The sequence below is a fragment of the Tetrao urogallus genome, assembly GCF_951394365.1.
Source record: "Tetrao urogallus genome assembly, chromosome: 7".
In the NCBI taxonomy this organism is placed as follows: Eukaryota; Metazoa; Chordata; class Aves; order Galliformes; family Phasianidae; genus Tetrao; species Tetrao urogallus.
Window position 1 is genome coordinate 27,017,706 of NC_136820.1, and position 17,473 is coordinate 27,035,178.

At 39.1% G+C, this 17,473-nt stretch overlaps 1 protein-coding gene across 1 annotated transcript in view; it reads right to left on the minus strand.

The window, feature by feature from the left end:
- Positions 1-6,963: 6,963 nt before the first annotated feature.
- Positions 6,964-17,473, minus strand: part of UMAD1 (UBAP1-MVB12-associated (UMA) domain containing 1) — a gene marked incomplete at both ends in the record, with an annotated part of 62,985 nt that continues 52,475 nt past the window's right edge. Inside the window, one exon of the mRNA XM_079538351.1 lies at positions 6,964-7,221. Within this exon, the coding sequence (XP_079394477.1) occupies positions 6,964-7,221 (258 nt within the window). The remainder of the gene's footprint in view (positions 7,222-17,473) is intronic.

The following is a 17,473-nucleotide window of genomic DNA, read 5'->3' on the forward strand; positions in this document are numbered from 1 at the left end:
AAGTTCAGGTTGGATGCATATGGGTCAAAAAGTTCAAGGGTAGAAATTCTCAGATAGGGATCTCCCCTCTTCTCTGTTTACTCCATATTTCATCATCTTAATAACATAATAAACAGTGTCGAGAGACTGTCTCTAGGTCAGAGGAGTTTAAGATCAATAGATATATACAGGGGGAAAGGTAAACAGAGTAATCCAAGTGTTACTGAGTTACATGGACTACTCTGTTAGAGACTGACAGATTACTGGGTCCCAATCTCCAGACTGAAATATCAGAAGTGAACGGTATTTCAAAGAACTTTTGTACTATTTTCATTTAAAAATCCAATGGCAAGATCCAGCTTTGAAGTAGTTACTTTAACTTTACCACTGTGAGTGGATGCACATACTGCACAGTAGATGTACGTAGGGGAAGTGATTGTAAATCCCTCTATTAATTCAACATCCATTGCCCATACAACAACTTCCCAGTTTGCCTGCTCCCAAGCCACAAGTTAAACTACAGTATGAATTAAACTACATGAAAATGCAGTGAATATGTTAACCTTGCAGATAAAAATTTAGCCATAACTACAGTAAGATGGACCCGAAATATCTACAAGTACTGTAATGCTATTTGAAATAAAATTTGGCAATCCTTTTTGGGATAAATTTAATGCATATGTTCTACTCCATCCTAGCAAGTAGAAGGAGAAGTGTAAATGTTTTTTATTTGAAAGCTTACTGAAGGAGAACTGACCAAACTACAAAAGACATTAAAGTCAAACAACAACAAAAACATCCTTTGTCTCAGCGGGTAGGATAAATATTACATATTTGACAAAAGCCCTATCTAAACATATAATAGTCAAAATCAGAGCTACAGGAACCTAAAAATGTCTTTTAGAGCAGAGTAAGCCAAGCAGATGCACCAGCAGTTTCTAAAAACAGCTGAAAAAGGAAATTACAACATAGTTTCCAAAGCACCACACCTTGCTTGATTTTCTTGAGCAGAACAGACAAACAGCAGATCTCTTCACAAAAAGGGGTGACATTGTGCTCAAAATGAAGTCTCAACATCTTTTGCGGTTCTAGTCAGTATCAGTTCATTTAAACAAGTAGTTTCCTTCCCTTCCTGATGGCCCATTTCACCTGAGCCTATTTTCTGACCCCATCTGCTTCAAACTTCTTTTCGCTGTAATTTAGAAGGATGCCCAGATCCAACCCCTTGAAATAGTTAGATGAACATTTGGATACAAGTGGCTACTCTCATCATAAAGCTGATACCCACACACAGTTGGATGAGGGATGTTTATAATCGATACTCAGGGTTTTTTTCTATTGTTTGCTTGTGAGCACTTTCTTTTATGCTCTGTTATTGAAACGCATGTGCTGACTGACTTAAGACAACAGCCTTGTAAATGAGATCTTTGGTCTCAAGAGTTTATTTTATCTTTGAAGAAAGAAAAAGTGAGTTGAATTGGCTGGCAGAACCAAAGCCTCTCTTTCTTCTGTTCTATGGCTGTTCCATCCTTCTGGGGTCATCATTACTTCCACTGCCACCACTAGATACTCTATTTTGTCCAAGGAATTAAAAAAGCTTCTCCAGTATCTCACCATAGCTGGCAGCACAAGGCCTGAAAGCTCTGCAGCTCCCGGTTCTTGCAGGAACCATGCAGCATGCTCACACAGTTTTGTTTTTGTAGGAGGAACACATTTGACAAACTGCTGAGCTCTGATATAGCAAAGCTCTTTGAGCAACTCTGATGTCTCATTAGAAAGTAAACTTTAATATTCATTGCCCTTCTGTGGTGAAATACAGACTAGAAAGGCTACAGCCTGGAAGGCAGCAGACTGAAAACAAGCACCAGCTCTGAGATGTTGAAAGAAGTACGCAGTTGTTACTCTACGCATTACACTACCTGTAAACGACAGAGGCACTAACATGAGGGACCTTTGTGCTATCTGCTGCATGTACACAAAAAAAGACACCACTGAGCACAATACCAACACCAATTTACTTCCCATTTGGATCACCAATACAATAGTGTTGTCAAATTGTTAGCATCTGCATTTCATTCAGTTTCTGCATTTTCCTTAAAGCCAGTTTCAGCTACTACAACAAAAACTTCTTTACATGTCCTTGCCACCCTTTCCCCCTTTAGTTTGATTTAATTCTACCATGTGTTCTTTGTTCCAAACAACGTAAAAAAACAAAGGAAATATGAGGACTCTGCCATTTCATAGTAGGTAGATATTTGTACAAAACCAGTAGTTTCCAATTGCCTCAAAGTAATTGCATGCAGAACAGCCAGGCTTAGTCAAGACCTTTAGCACTCCTCATGAAAGCAGGAACGTTTGCCACTAATGTGCCTCAGAAAATAAAGTTTGAAAAATTATTTTTGAGAGTTTTATTAATTGTTTAAACCATTTATACATGGAGGAAAATGCTTCCGCATACAGAACTGCCTAAGGACTTCATCCACAGAGGTCAAAGCAGTGCTTTGGATCTCATTGCTTCTTGGATCTTATTCCTTCTCAGCAGGCTCATCGGCACGTGCTGAAGAATTAAAACAGTCTTACTCACCGGCATCACACAGAGCAAAGGGAATATCAAACACAGAAATCTAAAATTTGCTCTTCAGAACTAAGCAGTGAGTTGCCATGCCTTGAATTTCCTTCTTAGACTCATGGAATCTGAAAATGATGGAATTCCGAATTGATAAAAAAATCAAGTTGTGCTTTATGGGCAGCAGTGCTTCCGAATTAGCTGGCTGTTAACAGGAACAAGGTAGTGCCTTTTCTCCCCTTCCAGTAGGAATGAATACTTATGTTGCTTCCTTTGGATGGCTCTGCTCTGATTCAGCCAGAAGGAAGGCTTGTTAGCAAAGTGCCTATGCAAAAAGGTCCCCTTTGCAGAATGAAGGCTGGGTCTATTTTCTGGAACAGTCTAATCTCTGTAAAAGATATTGAAAAGAAATAGGCAGTTCTCTAGAAGAATCAAAGGAAGAAAATATCTAAGAAAGAATATGGCCTCAGTGAATAATGGGTAGATTCACAATGCTACTTCAAGGAATGTGACACTGATGGGAAGAAATTAGGCCTGATGTACCTATGGCTAACTTTGTGAGCTCGTTATGCTCATGGAAATCACAGCAGATGGACTGAGCAAATCCAACATGGCTTATTAAACTTTCCTCTTCCTTTTGTGCCCTTTGGCACGTAGAAGGAGACTGCCTTTGGATTTTAAGGACTTACTTGCCAGGCTCGGCCTCTGTTGCTGTAGCAGACACACTCTGGCTTTGAAAGGAAATCTGGTTAATCTGGAATCGCCTTGTCATCAGAGGAACTGTTGCAGTTACCTAAGAAGGGAAGGAGTTAGCCCCTGTTAGTTGCAATTCTGGTTCCTCTCTGTACTCACTAGGTTGAGAAAACCCAAAGCAAGATGAATGATTATGTCATAACAAAAGGGCGGTGGGGAGGAGAGGAAAGCAGTTTCTCAAGCACAAGCTTCATGCTATTGTTCTGAGCAGCCCATTCGTCCCACACAGGGAGGCTGCTTCAGCTTTTTGTGGACGTGACAGGTTCTCCAGCTAACAATGCAATAAACTGCATATTATTTTGAGCTGCTGCAACTAGCATGGTGAATATACTCTTTGCCTTTCACCCTTTTGTTTTTTTTTTTTTTGCTCTAGGGTCAAAACCTCTCATCTGTGACCACACAAGCATGCACTGCCAGCTGTGGTAACAAGGTTCAGGTCGTACTTTATAGAAAACAACAGAAAGGGGATCTGTAACCATCTCCTTGACTGACCTCCTTTGCACAGTGTTGTCTGGTTCCACTTCTGAGTTTGTCACCAGGGAGCTGTCTGTAGGGATGGGCTCACACTCAGCCTTCCGTAGAGCTGCTCTGGATGCAATTATACTTTGATTTACCTTTGAACATGTGGGCTTTGGTCTCCTTTTTCTACATTTAAAATTAGGCTGTTCCAGAGGCCTGTATTTACTACTTTTCCAGAGGAAATAAGAAGTGTCTTGTTATGTTTGATTTATTAGAAAGCTCCATAAGGAAGCCATCACACAAAGCAGAGTACATCTTTTGCAAGGAAAACGTACAGAACTACAAATGAAACTCAAAATATGCCACGAACCAAACTCTACTTAAATAAACTATTTAATAAAAGAGAAAAGGCCGAGTAAAGTGTCCACTAATGGCAGTAGCAAAGCTCCCATTTACAGCATTCCACCGGCACAGGATCATACCTCAGGCTTTCATCATTAGCTCTGGAGTTGGCAACCTGTCTTAACTCTGATGTTGCTGATATCAGCTATGAAATATCTTTCAGTTCAGTCTAAACAATTTACATACATACCCATAACACAATGCAAACAGCTTTATTCCAGTTCTTGTTTTAATATACAGAACATATAGAAAAGACTGGCTGGGGCATTTTACTGCTTAGATCTCAATATTGATTATATTATAATAGTTTATACTTCCATTTTTTAAAATCAGTGGCCTAATGTTTTAAGGACAACCATTCAGCTTTTGCTGACAGTGACTGATAGGCATTTACAGTGCTATACACTTTTATATGAATTAAGACTGTTTGAAATCTTTCATTTTCCAGAGATTCTGTACCATCTTCAGGTTATTAGCAGGCAAATCCATAAATCTTGCTAATTTATAACAGTCTAAGTGTCTTTTTTCTTATCCCAGTGGGAAGAAGTTCACCTTTGTGGTCTGGATACCATTAAGCTTCAATCTACTTTTTATGGATGATGTTAAGCAAGGGAAAGCCTCAACCCTTGCTAAAGAGAGGGCAGCGAGGAGACGCACTCCAGTACCCCTGCTCGTTACAACTCTCGCTATGTGCAAATTTTCATCTTTATGGAACATGGCCAAGGATGCAGGCCAAATGATTAACCTACCGGCCATATTTCTCACCATGGGTGAACGCAACCTCGTCCTCACACTCTTTTGCATCTTCTTTTCTTTTAAAAGGACACCTTACCGGCTTGCGAGCACAGCAGAGCATGACTCTGACAAGATATAATTATTTTAGATGGATTATCTAGCTTTAATCAAAAACAAATGCAAAAAAAAGTTATGTGCTGTCAGCTGACAAGGGAAGAACGAGTATTGTGAGTTTGTTGGCTTCTCAGCAGCATTGTGCAGCTCTGCTTCCAGTCCAGCTGAGCTGGAGAGACATTTCAGGTTTGAGATGAACATCTTGAATGGAAGCATTCTGTTTGCTGAATGGTTAATTTTTAAAGGAGAAATATAAAACAATCATGGAAATTAAACAGTGCTTCAGGTATGTTCTAACTAGAAAAATAGCAAACAAAACAGTTTTAAGCAGCTTTGTAAAATTAATTCTTTCCTCTGAAGGGTCTGAGTACTCCCAGCTCACAGCAGCAGTGTCCTCAGAGCAGTGTATCAATACCAACCAACCACTGCACATCACCAACACAATGCACAAAATACAGCAGATGAAGGTGTCACAGTCTCACTGAATACCCTGATTCTAAAGTGACACTGAAAAGATTTTCTAAATTGAACAATTTCAAGCTCCCACGAAATCTCAATGGTTACTGCTACAGAAAAAAAAACAGGTCGAGCCAAGTATTAATTGTCACACATTATTTGACAATTATTTATTGGTATGCAGTACACTTACTTTCCCTGAAGCAAGTATTTCAGAACATTTATGAACACAACTGTTAAACATATACTAACAAATACACTTATATACATACATAAAAAAAGATTAAATCTTACACACGAATATGTAACAGCCTAAGACATTCACAATGCAATTTTTCCATCATTGATGGTATTTATCTCAAATACCTGCAGAATGTAAGTCTGAAAAAATATATATTTTGAGCTACCACAGAGCATAAAAATATATGGAATTACCTACTAAGGTTTGGCACGATATAAATACCCCAAGAAAGAAAACAAGTGTAATCTTTTGTGCAACACAGAGCATTATTCACACAAATCATAGTATTACATCAGAGAGCTGCTGCTCATACAACAGCAACTCTGGTTTTAGTTGGAAAAAACATGCTGGAAGCATGTGAGCTAGGGACACAGTGGTCTGTGAGAAAGCATGTTTAGGTACTTAGCCATCTAATTTAGCTGGATAAGAAACAATGTAATGTTTTCCTGTTGTTAAACATTGCCATCTGTATCTCTGGCACACAAATTAAAAAAAGGAGGGTGTGACCATTAAAAGTACGTGTCCTGAGATTTCCTTCTTTAGGGGGCAAAGAGGTTAAAATGGAAAAGCTGATCCGTTTATAAATCAGGAACACATGTGGTAGTGAGAACAAACAGCAGCCAACAGGCAGCCTTATAGGACTTCTCCAGGCAACAGGAATGGCACAAACGAGGGCACAAAAATACCATCCACAGGGAAGAGAGTGGAGCAACCCATGGTCACCTTTAAACTGGTAATCAATCGTACCAAGTACTCCAAATTATTTCAGTACTCAGAATTAACTCTGAGTTTTAAAACTTATCTCTTGGAAAACTCTCTGTCCAGTAGTACAAAGAAGCATGCTTTACTATTAACACTGGCTTCTATCTGCAGAAAATCAAAGGTGATCTAAAGAAACACGTATAGCAGGATCTGCGTGTTTATTACCAGAACGAAAAACAAAACAGAGCAGTTGTACTCAGACTTCATCTTTATGAAATGTTTGTGTCTACAGCCTACCTACGAGAAGCAGATACCAACATCCAGCATCAAACTGAAACAGTTCTGCTTGGTTTCTTTGTAGATAAACAGAATCTTAACATAGTAAGTTACAGTCCACTTAGATCTAAGGAATATAACACAGCACTGAATAACAATCCTTTTGATCCAATGGATCTTATATCAGTGGTAGGCCCCCAAAAAATTAAGCTGCTCAAACTAAATCTTTATCTTCACATTCAGACTTTTCCCTTGACACACAGAAAAGATCAAGAAAACATTATGGCTCACAAAGAACAGAGTTTTCAAGCGTAAAGTCGTACCAAAATCTTGATAAATTGTCATTGATGTTGTAGGTGAGCAGTCGGTCAGGAACATCATTATGGGTGCCCTGCACTGCTAACACATGTGGTGCCAGGGCAAAGGGTACATCGCTTAGAAGATCTGACATGAAAGGGCTGCTTTCCAAATTTTGGCTCCTTTCATTTCCCACCTCTGCTCTCGATAGAGTCAATTCCGATTGGTGCCCTGTATTTATCTGAAGAGAACAGAAGAACAGTAATTTAGATGCTACACATCAGGCAGATATGGCTTCCTCTCATGAAAAAAACAAAACAAAACAAAAAAGTAGTTCCAGAGTTTAGTTCAGCTAGATCCGAAATAGCAAATCTTAATGCACATTGATAGAATTCTTTGAGGTAGGTTGGTTTGAATCAAGGCTGAAAACAACAGGTTTTTTTCTTGTTTTTTGAAAGATTATCATAATTTCTCCTATTTAATGTTACTCCGCCTTTACGAAAATCAAGGCAGATGGAACACTGTCTTCAAGTTTAGGGGAAAATACTCTACACAGTTCCATTTATAAACTGACAAAGCTCCTTTTTGGATAGAAAGTTATGTTCCTTGTACCCTTCTATACCCTTTCAGAAGTCATCTATAAATGTAGGACTCTGTTTAAACAAACAACAAGAAACCCGAATTACCAGCTCCTGCTCTAGCTCTTTCCAATTACTACTGATCACGATCTCCAATTTAAAACAGAGTTGTTTCACTGACTCGTAAGGTCTGCTAACTGTGCTTTATAGAGCATTAAAAAAAGCACAGTAAAGAAAACTATAGCAGACAAACTAAAACCAAACGTACAAAACCCATAAAACAAAACCAACAATGAAATAAAAAAAATCCTGACTTACAGAATAAATTAAGGTAATTTATGGAAAATGCCATCAGATTGAATGGTGAACACAACAGTCTTACAAGCTTTGATACTGGCTTACCAGAATGACTTTAGTAACCATCTATCCTAAAACTTTTACCATTTTAAAAACAAAGAAAAGACTGTTTACTCTGCCTCTGAAAGCAAATCTAACTTATTCTACTATTTCTATCAACCAAGTGCTATTCAAACTAAGAGTTCGCACACAATCTCGAAGAATAAAATGATTGTCATGGGGATTTCCATTTTATATAAGTACACATAGAAAAATATTCCAATTCGACTCCTTCCAAAGTGCTTAACAAGTCATATAAGAGCCAAAACCATTACACGTTGATTTCTGATTGCAGTCTGGACTTCTTCCTTTCAACCCTCCATGCTCAGCACACATTCAGAAAAATCTGTGAGTAGGGAAGAGAAAGTACTGAAAAACCACAAACTGTAAGTCAGTAAGTTCAGGAAAACTCCTCCAACCTCTTGTATTTGTCTCCTGTAATTAGCAGAGCTATCTGCAAATTGAAGACCAGCAGCTCTCGCTTTCAAAGGGATCTCAGCTGCTGTAGTTGATGATCAGTTAGCAACACTTAAGTCTTCCTTCTTAGTCTTCCTTCTTGTCATGGCCAAGCAAGCTTAAGGCGTTGTAACAAAACTCAAATCCATTTTTCTGATAGAGACAGACTGGCTTGCTAAGAACACTGTTGAACACACAGAACATTTCTTTATAACGGTATACTTACCTAAAAAAAAAAACACCAACAAAAAAATCCTCCACCACACTCGAAATATGTACCTAAACTTGTAGCTGCTCAAAGTTTCAAGACATCCTATACTGTTCTGCTCTGCTCAAATCTGTTAGACTTCTGCCTGAAAGAACAAAGCTGTGGAGCTTTCACTGAGGTGCTGGTATTTGCTTGTATTACATCAGTCTCATATTCTAAAGAAGAAAGTGGAGCCAGAAAGGCCCAAATGGAAAACAGGAAAAGGTTACATCTAGGAATCAATTAAACCAGATCTTCAAAGAGCCTCCCCCACTCATGTGTTCCAGGGAAAAATGATCTCCTGCCGTCTATTCCCATAGCTTGGACAATAATTTGAAATCCCTACAATCTAATGTTTATTTTATTTGGCAAATTATGCTTTTAAGAACATCTTTTTCTGTCTTAATTGTCCTACAAGCTGGATGAACTCAATTTACAACGGAAATCAGAGAATCAGCTGGCATTTTCTTCTTCTTTTCTTCTTTTTTTTTGTTTTAATTTTTGTTTCCAGAAGCCTTACAGTTGTTAGAAGGGTGCCAAATGGGAACCCCCACAACTTAGACCCCTACTGCACACAGAAACAATGTACTGATAATGACAGGACAAGAATGAGCTTCCCTCATTCTCAGCCCCGCTTCATGTTTCAATACAAGATTGAGTAAGAAAGGATAAATTAGAAATATTTTACTCTTAAACATCATCTTACGGCACTTAATATCTATATACTGGTTGTAAAGTTCTTTGCAGCTTATAGATGCTAATACTGATTGAATAGTCAAAACAACATCATAAACAAAGCCTGAAATGGAACATAGGATATGTAAGCCAGGAACAAAGGGGGGGAAAAAAGGCCAGTCAGTGTAACAAATGCCATAATCTGACCTCTCATTCAATAGTTTTTTGGTCTCAGTGCACCCATGCCCTCATAAGATCTTGGATGCAGTATCACAACATGAGGTCACAGCAGAAATGAGAAAAGATCTCAAGATTTCCTATTCCAGTTCCACACATCAACCACTACTATCTTTCCCAAGAAAAACAAAACCAAAACATGCCTAAAATAGTTTAAAATGTTCACATTCACAGAAAGTCGTATTTTAGACTGTCTTATTGTATCGATTCACCAACAAATTATACAATGCAAAAGATACATAACCTGGGGAGGACGGCTGTGTAATACAATGTGCAAAACCCACAGGTGGTAGGAAAACTCCAGCCAAAGTCAGCCTGGCCATACATCCCTGCTGCCATGCTGTTCAGAGAAGAACAGCTTAAAAATGAGAGGGAAATTAAAGTATGCCACAGAGGTGAGGGAGTGAGGCTGGCCCTTCTGCCTCCTTATCTCATTCCAAAAGTACAGCTCCAGAGTGCAGAGATGAAGGCAGCAACAGAGACAGCAAGCAACACCTTGCCCTGAAAATAGGCAGCTGGAAAACTGTTATGTTTGCAGTTTTAATCCTTGAATACTGTGGATCTCATCTTTTTACCCGATGTACAGTGTCACATGCACAATGGTAGTGTCTGTTATCTACCAGCTATCTACACACACAGAAAAAAATGTTCCTGTCCTGAAAAATTCAGGGTGAATAATTATCTGAACCCTCTTATGATGATATTCAGATAATGGCTTCATGTGCAAGACGTTATCAAGCTAGATACAATTTTGCACTTCACAGAATCATAGAATCACCAAGGTTGGGAAAGATCATCCAGTCCAACCATCCACCTATCAACAATATTTCCCACTAAACCATGTCTCTCAGTGCTACACCTCCATGTTTCTTGAAAACTTCCAGGGACGGTGACTCCACCACCTCCCTGGGCAGCCTGTTCCAGCTCCTCACACTCCTTTGGAGAAGTTTTCCCTAATGATCAACCTGAATTGCCCCTGGTATAACTTGATGTCATTCCCTCTCGTCCTATTGCTAGTTACATGTGAGAAGAAACTGACTCCCACCTCGCCTCAACCTCACTTCAGATAGCTGTAGAGAGCAATAAGATCACCTCTGAGCCTCTTCTCCAGACTAAATAATCCCAGTTCCTTCAGCTGCTTCTCATAAGACTTGTGCTCCAGACCCTCATCAGTTTAGTTGCCCATCCAGGGCACGATTTTCTAATTATAAAGACAGCCACTCCAGTTAAAAGTCTTCAGTACAGCCAACCTGACCAGCAGGCTTTTACAGCATCTGTGGTAACAAAACAATGAACTGGACGCTCCAGTAGAGAACATCAGGCACCCACCAAGGCTAAAATTGCCCAAGCTGGTTAGAATGCAAACACCAGCACAAAGCCACGCTGCACAACCAAAAGTCAAGGTTATGAAATGGCTCATGTTTTCATGCATGCATTCCTCAAGCACATATAGAACTGCAAGTCCTAGAGAATTTGATATCCCACATTAGTCACACTGGTTTCTGCTTAAATGTCTAATTTATTTATCCCAAATATAATCCATTCAGAGCGTATTCTCTGGACATTAGCTAAATAAAGCACTGCCAAATGCTATGACACACAATCCCACTATAAGAAATATTAATTGAATGCACTTAGAATATCATCAAACAATTTACATTTCAGCAAGCACCAGGGAGTTGAAAAATCAGTTAAAATTACAGAAGGTATAGTGCTCAGATTCAATTCCAATAAGCAAGGTGCTCTCTTCACTCTTGGCTTGGAATCCAAATGAAGAGGGGATAAAAGAAACTGTGTGTAAACATACATGGTAGTTGGCTACCAGATACCAACTGTGCTATGACAGCAATGGCATCGTACGTTATTTCAAAACTAACAAAGTATAAAAGTATCCTCTAAAGTAAATTCCTCATCTTATGCTCTTATACTCTTACTTTTCATGCTCCTCAGATGCATTTAAAAACATCCAATTTGCTGCAGCTACGTGTGCTAACGACAAAGTCTGCCAAGGAGTCTCGTAAGAAAGAAAATTCATGGTTTGCAGTGTACTTGGAAACCAGATTTACAGTGCTCTGAAGAAGAATCAAAGATCAGTGCTAGCATTATTATTATCCACATTATTGAACAAGCTTTTCTACCAAGAAATGATTTACCTCAAGAAATTTGTACTTTCTGTAAAAGAGGCTTTTTTCTGATTTTTTTCCCCAGAAGCAGATCCATTTCCCTTAAAAAGCCAGCCATAAGAAACTACCGACAGGTTCCATATTCCAAGCTGTCTAGTAAATATTCAGCAATATCATAACTCTGCAAAAGACAGAGACTGATAACACTGCTGCTGATACAGAAATATTTTCTTCAATTCAGGCAATTTTGCAGTATTAGGGCAAATAGTGTATCCTAATGCATCTTAAAACTTCGGTAGCATTGTGCAGTTAGCTCTGACGTATCAAGAAGCAGAGACTGTCTTAGTGGATTGTTCTTCCAATTGTGTCTCAATTGATGCTTTTACGATATTCATTGGGCCTTTTTAGAAAATCTGTAGGGATTCCAGAGGCATCACCACTAATGACAATGAATGGCTTTGCCATTACTTTTTGTATTTGAAAAGAGGAGCAGGTGGGAAAATAAAAAAACACTTGAAAGGCTTGTTTGCACTTTGTATTCAGAAGTTTAAGCTTGAAATAAAGGGCAGGAGGGATGGAAAAAGTGTACATGACATCATAGTTTCTAATGTCACAAGAATGCAAACCTGAACACAGGAACAAAAAACCCCACACCCTGCACACCAGTAAGTTTGTGGCCTATGTCTTCACAGAATATACACAGAGCAGTAAAACAGGAACACCACTGAAATGGCACAGAAACCTCATGAGAATCTTGAGAGCTGAACGGCTTGAAGGTTTAACGGGCTGTTGTGCTGCTTCTACCATGGGACAACAGAAGTAGATAGAGGGAAGAGTGCAGGACACCTCACACTGGCTGCAATACCATAATGCCTGGTGTTGGCAACGGTCAGAGAATTTCTTAAGAGGAATGCAGGCATAACCATAATGCCAGTGGCCGTCTGGCACACAGAGCCAGGATGGAGTTCTCTCAGAGGCTTTTAGAGCTATGGTTGCTGTCAATGGAAATCAGCTTCCCCAGTCGGTTTGGGCTCTTGTTTCCCAACTTTTTATAACTCCCATTCTGTAACACAGCACTGAGCTGTTTGTCCTAAAGAGCTGCTGCAAAGTTCTTGTTATGAGCCTGCCCCAGCCTGAGCATTCAGTGTTTAGTAAGTGTTCCTTGTCCCTTTCAACAGCTAGAAATGATAAACAGAGAAAGCACTGCGGGACTGCTATCTGAACTGCTGATATCCTGAATGTTCCATGGTTAAGATACATTAGTTTAATGGTCCTGGTAAATACTAGAGATGCTTGTGAGTTTTATTTATTAAATACCTGTAAAATGCAATTTCGCCCTGGAAAGTATTTTTAAGTACCACAAATGACTGCAAATCTGGTGTGTAACTACCTCATTTACTCATGCTAGAGGAAAAACACTGTTTTCTTAGTTAACAGTTTTGCAAACTTCAACTGAAACAAGATTGAGCTTCTGTTTTACTCGACTTCCTAAAATGCTGATTCAACACAAGAAACAGCTGTCTCAATGTCTTAATTTCCAAACATAACTACAATAATATTTGTGTCATAGGAATTTGGAGTACCTAAACTTTTAAAATGAATATACCTAGATTTCTATGCACCAAAACACCATCAAACTGTATAAACCAAAAAGGCAGAACTGCAAAGGTCCCAAACCAATAACTGATCTAAATAAGAGATGGCTCTGCTCTGAGCTCTGCCATAGACTTGGAGCTCTGTCACTCAGCATAGAAAAATGTCATGTAGTCAAAGAAGCCTGATCTTCAGCTGAGCATTACGAGAGGTTTGCAATACCAGGCACAAAAGCTTTAAGCCCTGCACTAGTGAGGTAGGGCCCTAATTTCTTTTTTCTTTAATAGAATTCATTTTCTTTTACCCCTTTCCTGGAGCCAGGGGCATTCTTGCACACAAATGATTTTGCCAACAATAAGACATCAGAAATCAGTCTATCTGGGAGCAGTTTGGCACTATATCACGAGATCCTTCTAAAGCAATATGTTTTATGATAAATTCTTTGAACAATTATAGTTGCTCTGGAAGCAGAACGTCATTCCTGTCCTTATCCCTCCTTTTATCCCAGCCCATTCTAGCACTCTGTGCTACTTCAGGATGCTTATGGGCTTTTATGCCCCTCAGCAGCAGGGTTCCTGCTCCTGCTGCCTCCCCATGCCTCTAAGTGCTCAGGGCACTGTCCTATCAGGTGAATTTTGAACATTTCCCCCTCAACGTGAGCGCTGTGATAAGAATGATCTTAGATGTGAGAGTGGTTCAGCCTATCAAGTTCCCCTGTTCCTACGAAGCAGCACACAAGCTATTCATAGCAACGATCTCACACAGCACAATAAGCAACACCAACAATATTCAACGTGCCGTGATTGTGCCGGTGCCAGGAAATGCTGCTAACTGGGCCAGATCGTGGCTGTATTTTTTTCTCTGTAGTGTGTATGCTGAAAGATTAAAAAGGTCATGAAAATTACTACAGTGAGTAAACGGTGAGCCAGAAGAACTGTGATTGAAAATACAGGCGGCTCTAAGCACCCAGCAGTGCATCCCACAGCCACAAATCTGAAGTGAAGGACAATATGCTGCAACACAAACAGAGGAGGATGATAAATGCTGATGAGGGATTTCTTCTGCGACTTCAGTGCAAAGGCACAAAAAACTCAGATTTATTTTGTTACCCTCGTTCCTGACGTAATACTAACCTCATACTAACTACTAAAATGCAGTCATCTGCTGAAGCAGCTGAACCATGAATGAGTACTTTGTATGTGGGGAATAATTTCTAAGTAACTGGAATGCAAATATTCCTCTAAAAATACTCTTTTAGTGAAGCTGAAATGAGGAGCAAAGGTTGTGTTTTAACGGTTCATTTCTTCATATCTTCTCAAGATATATTGATTTTTCTATAAAACTGATTGCATATTTAAGCAAACAGTATTTAAATAATGAGTTTAAAGTTAGCACCTACGTTCAATCCCTGTGGTTAATGACAGGATCTGAGTTTCTCCACATTGCTCTAGGTAAAAAAAGAAAAATTCTGAAGACTTTTGGGGCAGCTGATGTCTGACCAAGAGAAGCAGATGGAGTCCCTGCCTCCCTGACTTTATCTCTTGTTCCCAATCCCTGCTACAGCAGAAGCTCCAGAATGGCAAGCTAGAATTATAGGAGAAAGATAAATTTCCTCTGAAATAGCACATGGTCATGGAGCAGAGCCTCTAAAAAGGAGTGACAATGCTGCATTTTGCTACATTATTCCATGTGTATGAAAATGCAAGGACTGGAAAAAGTAAGGAAGAACTCTACCTGAGAAAAGAACGTAGAAAAGTTAATTAAAAAGAAAAGGTTAGTAAGAAAATATTTAGCAAGCACGGTTTCACCAAAGTCAGTAATTTTGTCAGCAAAGTGAACCAAGAAGGAAAAGCTGCCGAAATCAGAAGTTACAATGATGTTTTCATTTCAGAAGAAAAGTAAATCTCTCCATGAGTCTAGACAACGGCATGCTTCCCTACAAGGTAAATATCAATGAGAGGAAAAATACAGATAGGTAACTGGCATCTACAAGAAGAAAGGGAAAGGCAGTGACCTTGAATTTGGCTTTCTGAAATTAGTAACTGTCCATAGTGATTACAGAAAAAGATTAGTAATTTGAGCCCACAGGAAGCCTTCTCCAGTGTAACTGCAAATCCTGTTATCTGTGGTCTGTCCTCAAGTTCTGTAAGACAGCTGATCCTCTAGGTCTTCTCACCAGCATCTCTCCTCAGTTTTAAGGCATTTCAGGCAGATATACTATGCAGTACTGTACTAAGGGCTTTACTCCAAGGTTTTTATCCTGAGGTATAAAATCAGTGTTTGTGGCAAGTCTAGCAATATATTGCAGCTAAAAATTAAAAATATTCCAATGCTAAAAAAATGGTCAAGTATCTACTAATGCAACTTTCTACCTGGTCTCCCTACAGAGATTCAAGCCAATAGAGAAAGGAAGGATGGATATCTGCCTGTAAGTTATGCCATGCACAGTGTGTAATGGTAGCACCTGTCAAGAGCACCTTCTGCACAGAGAGGGCTTATCCAAAATCAGAGCTCACAAAACAACAAAGCTGTCCTCAGCACCTACTGCTTAGGCTTTTGTGACACATGGATGAGAGCAAGATGATTTTCAGAGAAGAGGAATAAATAAGACAAAAAGAAACAAATACTGGTCATTTCTTTCAGCTCTGTGGACCTTGTGGTTCTCTGTAAAAGGAAGATAACTGGACCACAGTGAAAAGAAAGGGCAATTTTTCAATACTTAAAATAGATTCATTTTTATGAAGCATTGACAAAAATTGCATTGTGACACTAGAAAAGTATTCTAAACATTTATGATCATGTGGAATCAAACAAAAAAATGCAAACAAGCCCATTTTATCTTCATATATAATTAAAAAGCACTTCAAGACAAATTTTGCTATGAGCTACCCAGTGGAGAGTCTTTTTAAATTCCAACACAATGAAGGAGTGGTGAAGTTTTGAGAGAAACTTTTTAAGGTACGAATTAAAGCAAAAGCACGCTGTGGAGGAAGGATCAAATCACATTGATGGAAATTACACAAAAACATATTCCTGTATTATCAGTACTTGCATTTTGGACTGAAATAGGGCAGTTTTCACATCATTTTTTCCTTTACTTTAAAACAGACTGGTTACTGCTGGTTTTTGTTTTATTTATTTTTTCCCTGATAGTGGCAGAGAAACTAATCTAAGGACACTGCTACTTTCCTTACGTGACGTTTAGAGTAATTATTAATAAGCTGACCCATACTGTGGTCTTTCAGCCACCATTTTGCGCTAATGCATCACACTGTAAATATCACACTTCCATCAGGCTGTGTTAGCACACTGTTTCATCCAGTGATGTATGATCTGAAATGTATTTTAGATCAATTTTAATATTTTGAAAGCCCAGAAGGGTTACTCCCAGAGGCAGGATGACTGACCAATCAACGCGTTGACAGCAGCAAAGTGAACCAGCATTACTGGCTTTTAGTCCAACCGCATGCGTTTGGGCAAGAGATACAGGATAAGCAATCGTTTTATCTAGGGATTAAGTTAGTCAGAAGATTTCAAAATTAGACAAAGCCTGAAAATGTGAACATCTGGGCATCCAATTTTAGCATCTCCTTTACAACTAATAATCCAATGTAACTGAATAAGCATGCAATTACAGTAAGCGTACAATGAATCTCTGCCCAAACTAAATAGCAAGGTATGCAAACTGTGTTTCTGCATACACGTGCCTTGGTCATCATATGGAGCATATGTACCTAGCTCTCAAAAATGCAGAGGCTGCCAATCAGGACAATTTTACTATTTTATTAACTTCTACATGTGGGTGTATATGGTGCTCATTATAGGTACGAAAATGTAACACGGCTGTGTGCCATTCTTTCCCTCCAGGAGGCAGTTCTCCCTCCTGTTGCACAAATCCCACCGATGGGCAGATCAATCCCATCCCAACTCCGAGTTCCAGCATGGCAGTGGGGATCCCAAATGTCTCTGCTGGGGCTGTGATCCAAGTTACAAGTGTATTCTAACCACACAGAATGTTCAAAGCTTCTTTTGAAAAGAATGTTAAGCATCCTCAGTTCTTGTCACAATGAAACCTCAACATAAGTTAAACAAAGGGACTACATTACAAGTAGCACTAACTTGCAAAGTACCACAGAAAAGTGTTTTGTAATAAAGCTGCATTACTTTTTTTTTTTTTTTAAATGAGAG